Source organism: Silene latifolia, chromosome 11 (genome assembly GCF_048544455.1).
Source record: "Silene latifolia isolate original U9 population chromosome 11, ASM4854445v1, whole genome shotgun sequence".
NCBI lineage: Eukaryota > Viridiplantae > Streptophyta > Magnoliopsida > Caryophyllales > Caryophyllaceae > Silene > Silene latifolia.
Window position 1 is genome coordinate 21,485,278 of NC_133536.1, and position 5,825 is coordinate 21,491,102.

Below are 5,825 nucleotides of genomic sequence, written 5' to 3' on the forward strand. Positions count from 1 at the left end.
AGTTAATTAGGTTACAAAGTTTGAACATGTCAATAATAAGTTACAACATACGACCTTGCCAATTCTATATGTGCATGAGTCATGACCACTTCAAATTAACAACAGTTTTAACTTCTATAATCAACTATAAATAGGTCATTTTACCCATGCAAATTATTATCCAAACTTCTCAATAACTTCTTCCTTTCAAAGCTAAATACAGCAATAACTGCAAAACTTACAACACCAAGAATGGCTCATCTTAACACCTTTGTTGTTCTGGCACTTATGGCCTTCACTTCCTTTGTGGCTTATGCTACTGATCCAACCCAACTTCAAGATTTTTGCGTCGGAGTTAAAGACCCTAACCAAGCTCGTATGTCTTCTCTTAATATCTTCATGTTAATCTCTTCGTTTTTTTATTGGAGTCGTTTATTTCAATCTTTGACATTCCAACACATCGTAACGACAAAGTACTTGGATACGTGGTAACATGAAACTTAAACCATTAAATTCTTAGCAAAATACTTTTTATGATGAGTGACATAGTATCATTGCCTAGCTAAGATTTTCTCCTATCTTATTAGTAAGTGAAACAATTTTCGGGCTAAAGTTTGTTTCTCTGTAGTGTTTGTGAATGGCATGTTTTGCAAGAATCCAATGGAAGCAACGCCCGACGATTTTTTCTTCAAAGGGTTAGACATACCCGGGAAGCTTAACAACTTAGGAGTCAATGTGACAATGGTTACAGCAATGCAAGTACCTGGTCTCAACACCCTTGGTATATCCTTGGCTAGGATCGACTTTGCACCATACGGACTCAATCCACCTCACACCCACCCTCGTGCCACTGAGGTCTTGACGGTCTTGGAAGGAACCCTCTATGTCGGGTTTGTCACATCCAACCTTGCAACTGGCGGAAACAAGTTATTCACTAAGGTGTTAAACAAAGGAGATGTTTTCGTGTTTCCACAGAGTCTCGTTCACTTTCAATTTAATGTTGGTAATTCCCCTGCTGTGGCTATTGCTGGGTTGAGCAGCCAAAACCCCGGTGTTGTCACGATTGCCAACGCAGTGTTTGGATCACAGCCACCTATCTCGGTCGATGTTCTAGCCAAGGCCTTCCAGTTGGATGCTAACGTGGTCAAGTTCCTTCAGTCTCAGTTTGGGATGAGCTCTTAATTTAAGTATCGAATATAAGGCACTACTATTCCATGAATGAGTAACTACGTACTATTATAAGACTGTAGTCATATACGGAGTACTATCTAAGTTTTGATTAATAATATAATTCATATAGTAATTCAGCGTGCGTAATAAACTAATAAATAAGAAGTATGGAGGAAGAAATACTGAGATTATATAATAACTTAAAAGTGTTTTCATTTACATATAGTATTAGTTTTAATTGCTACCTCTAGTCGTAACTAGTGTTTGTTATTCAGGTAACTTTTTGTTGTCAAAAAGTGGTCATATTTTGCTGTAAATGGGTCACATATAGCCCGTCAGAAACTCTTAGACGAAATGAGTGATGGTGTCAAGCTATACCTCGCAAGTGCACGATTTATCGTTGTGCAAAATAGAGGGTCGATCCCACAAGGAGTTGAAAAGATTACTAATTGTTCTAATCCTATCGTATAGCTAAGTCGGCAATAAGGGATGATTTTGTTATACTAGAACTACCTAAGACAAAGTGAAATTCAAACTAAGTAAGAAATAGGCAAATGAGCAAGAGGAAATGAGAAGTTGTAAATCAAATAATTTAAAAGCCCGAGACTCGGTTCTTCCCAAAACAATTCATAACTTCACACAATTAATTCTCTAGGCTAATCATAAGGGTAGCTAGGTGAGGAGGAGATGACTCTAATTCGCCTAAGACCCCCCTCTCGGGTTCGAAATAGGACACTAGCACTACCCACCAACCCCCCTCTCGGGTTCGAAGGTCGGAATCCTTACCTCAACACTCGGCAACTCCAAAAATGTGCACTTTTCCAAGGAGGTCAAGAAATCGGTCAAAGTCATTAAGTACTCATCATAATCCGGGTCATCCCACTCCCTCTCTCGAGGGTCGATTTCAAACGCTAGTCTAGAGGTACCCTCCCTTGGTTCTCCCTTTCGGTCTCAACCTAGGTTAGTGATAAGACCAAATTTCGGGTATCCAAACTACAACCTAACCAACTCTCGTTGGTGGACAAGGGTCACAAGTCGACACTACCTAAAAATCAATCCTTAAACCATGTCATTCCTCTAAACTACCCTCACCAATTTCCCCAAATAATTAGCCTTTATGAGATTCAATTAGTGAAGCTACTCATGTTGGGTCAAACCGAGTTCTAGTGAAAGACTACTCACTAATCATGTTTCAAAAAGCAAGAAGAGCAACAAAGGTGGAGTCTTTAAGCATAAACATAATGGGAAAGTGAATTCTACTTCTAAACATGCAAATATCCAACAATAATTATGAGGAAGGATAAATTAATCTAATAATGAGGATTATTAAACTAAAAGACACAATCTTTAACACAAGTAACTCAAAGATTCAATCTTTAACTCAAGGAAATCAAAGACTCAATCTTTGGGTGTAAATAACAAGGATGAACAAAGGAAAGATGAACAAGAGTGAAGATAGCAACAATCAACAACAAGGAATGGAAAATTAACATAAACAATTAAACAAAACTTAATGGAAAAGCAAATGTAAACTAATGAAATTAGGAAGAGAAATAATACCAACTCAAAAGCAACAAAGGAATTTGGATTGAACAATAAGGAAGGAGAAACCTTCAATCTTCTTACAACCCAATTTCTACTACTAAATATGATGTAATAATTGAAGAACTTGTTCTAATTAGGGAATGATTAGCAAGGTAATTAACAAGGTTCAAACTTTGAAAGGGAAATTAATTTAGATCTGGGAGTGTGTGGACAAATGGTTAAGGGAGGGGGTATATATAGTTTGCACCAAGATTAGGGTAGGATTTGTAAATGGGCTTGAAACACGAGTTTGCACTCCCGGCCGGTCAACCGGCTGCCGGGCCTATGACCGGCTGGGAAGTTCCTGGAAGTTGAATTATTTTTTGGATATCATCAGGTGTCCTTGGCGGGCAACCGGCTGCCGGTCACTGACCGGCTGGGGGCACGTTGACTTCAATCTTGACTGTTGGGCTCTATGGGAACTCCCAGCCGGGTAGCCGGCTGCCGGCCTTATGACCGGGTGGGAAGTTCATGTAACTTCCTTGATTTTTCACAGCTCATTGTTCTCCCAGCCGGGTGGCCGGCTGCCGGGCCACCGGCTGGGAATCCTCTTTGCTTGATTTTGACTTGAATTTTATACATTTGGCGTTCCCAGCCGGCTGACCGGCTGGGAATACTTCTCAGCATCATTTCCTCCTTCTTCCATGCTTAGTTGAGTGGGCTCTTCTTCTAGCTTCAATTTTCCCATTCTCGCCTCAATTCCTGCAAGGGAGGTACAATATCATAGGCATGGGGATTGGGACATGAATTGCAAGCAAGAACGTATAAAACCGACTCAAATGGAGTCGGAAAGCATGAAAATAGAGGGGAAAAATGGTGCAAAATGATCCTATATCAAACCTCCCCACACTTGAACCTTAGTCGTCCCCGAGTAAGTCCTCAACCAATGTACAAGGCACTACTAAGATAGATATGGAGAGTGGGTGCACAATATAAGCATCACTCAACTAAGCTACTAACTAAGCCGATCGAGTATTAGCGCACTCAACGCCCCTTCAACTCACAATTTGACACCCATGAGGGAAGAGTGCCCTATTGAAAGGCAAGTTGGATCTTGCTACAAAATTACGATGCATCTATCATGAAAGCACGTAATCAATCAATAGAATGCATCTAACAAAATGGTCCACTTTCCTCATCTAAGTGGTCGGATTTTTCAAACAACAAAACACGGTCTTGGTCGGGAGTACCGTCTCAGAAGTGCCAATTGAGGTAGCAACCCCCTAAGCATGGCTCAAGCAACCCTAGTGTGACCAATGCCCAAGAAACAAATTCAAGAGCGGGGTAAGGGGAAGAAGGCAAGTCCGCCGAGAATTACTAAACCGACACGAGATTCAACCCAAAGACCCATGACCAAGGGGACCTAGACAACGACATCCTCACGGTTTTCACTCGTCACTCATTGAAAGAACAGGGTGATTTTTGTGATAAATAGTGACCGAAATCACTCTCGTAACTCGACTAGCGAAAACGTGCCCGCAATCTAATGTGTAAGACCGTCCTATGTCCAAAGAAAAGAAAACAATGGTAAAATGCACACAAGATGAAGCAAAGGGTTGTAACGGGGCTAGAGAGTAGGTCGAAACGGGATTGGTGCAAGCACCGTTTGGATATGTGTAGTTCAAATCAAGAATTGCCGACACATCATACCCCATTTCTTATTGCAACACATGAGACACGTCTATGCCCTAACATAGCATGGATCACCAAAACTATGCAAAAAATTGCATAAACCCAACTCAAATTGAAAAAATTCAAAAGTACTCCTCTTATTTCAACAAATGGTAACGTTTACACCGTAACAAAGGCTCGGTTTCCCAAACCATGCAAAAAATGCGTAAACCCGACTCATTTTGGAAAAACATCAAATTGCCCTTTATTTGGCAACGATGAGGAGGGGTGTTGCTTGCCTTTTTCTTTTCTTGACAATATATATATATATATATATATATATATATATATATATATATATATATATATATATAGAGGTGGGATCCGGTGAGAACGAACACTCGGTGAGAACGGTGAGAACGTACTAAATTAGGGTCCTTATTTTATTAACAAGGATAACACCCAGCTATTCGTACTCCTATTCTATTCGTACAGTCCTAACATCCACTACCCCTCCCTGTAATTTGTTTTCCAACTTCTCATTCCCACTTACTAAATCACGCCGGCACCGGAGCTTCCGCCACCACCACCGTCGGCAGCAAGCGTACTAGTTGGCGCTTCGCCGGAGTGATGCTAAGCCACTAAAAATCTGCCTTCATACTTCTTCATAAACAACCAGCAACAACATCTCTGTTAACCGTCTCGGAATCGGAATCGCTCCTCCTCACTCGACTCCAGTTTTGCACCAATCATACCCATCATGGCTACCTATCAGCGCTAAGTGATTCAACTAATGGTTCACAAAGCGACACCGTAATCGACTTTGCTCCACCACACGCACCACCGCCACAATTCTCTCGTGGTTCAACATCAATTAGCAATCTCCAATCACCCATACACGAAATTGATGTATCTGACTACTATATTGATGTATCTCAAACAAATTTTAATGTACCTAGTGATTAATTTTGTAAATATATGTTAAGATACATCAAATTAGTGGTTAGATACATCAAAAATTAGTGTAGGTACATCGAAAATAGACGGAAAAACCAACGAAGGGGATGATGTGAGGTGGTTGTTGCCAGTGACTTGTCGTCTGCTATTTATCAATTCGACCAAAGATTCTCATCAGCCACCATTTGCGGCGGATCAAGCGGACCTCCGGTGTTGCGAGGGAAATAGAGAATAATATAGAGGACGATAAAAAAAGCACCGACGTCGGTGACGGAGAGCGCTTAATATATAAACTACATACACTAATTTCGATTAGCTGACGGTGATATATCTGATGATAGTTTGACGGAGAAAGCAAATGTGACAATGGCGGATCCTTAATTGATGAATTCGACAACGAAGTTGCAATCGGAATGCACCACCATCTATGTTTACTTCGCCGAATGTCTGTTGTGGATCAAAGTTGTGTGGTATATTGTGGGAAAAAGGATGTGGTGTGGATCGTGAGGTGGCGTAGTCAGTTG

The 5,825-nt window shown here is 40.8% G+C and overlaps 1 protein-coding gene across 1 annotated transcript; it reads left to right on the forward strand.

Moving 5' to 3' along the window:
* Window positions 1-231: 231 nt before the first annotated feature.
* Window positions 232-1,176, forward strand: LOC141613074 (germin-like protein). The gene is made up of 2 exons (XM_074431811.1): window positions 232-355; window positions 608-1,176. The coding sequence occupies exons 1-2, from the start codon at window positions 232-234 to the stop codon at window positions 1,159-1,161; spliced, it is 678 nt and encodes a 225-aa protein (XP_074287912.1). The 3' UTR covers window positions 1,162-1,176.
* The last annotated feature ends 4,649 nt before the right edge of the window (window positions 1,177-5,825 follow it).

What these genes read in the sequence shown, in the direction of transcription:
- LOC141613074 (XM_074431811.1), top strand. Translation starts at nt 232, where the DNA reads ATGGCTCATCTTAACACCTTTGTTGTTCTGGCACTTATGGCCTTCACT. An exon ending in TAAAGACCCTAACCAAGCTC is followed by an intron (nt 356 to 607) that starts GTATGTCTTCTC and finishes GTTTCTCTGTAG; the next exon opens with TGTTTGTGAATGGCATGTTT.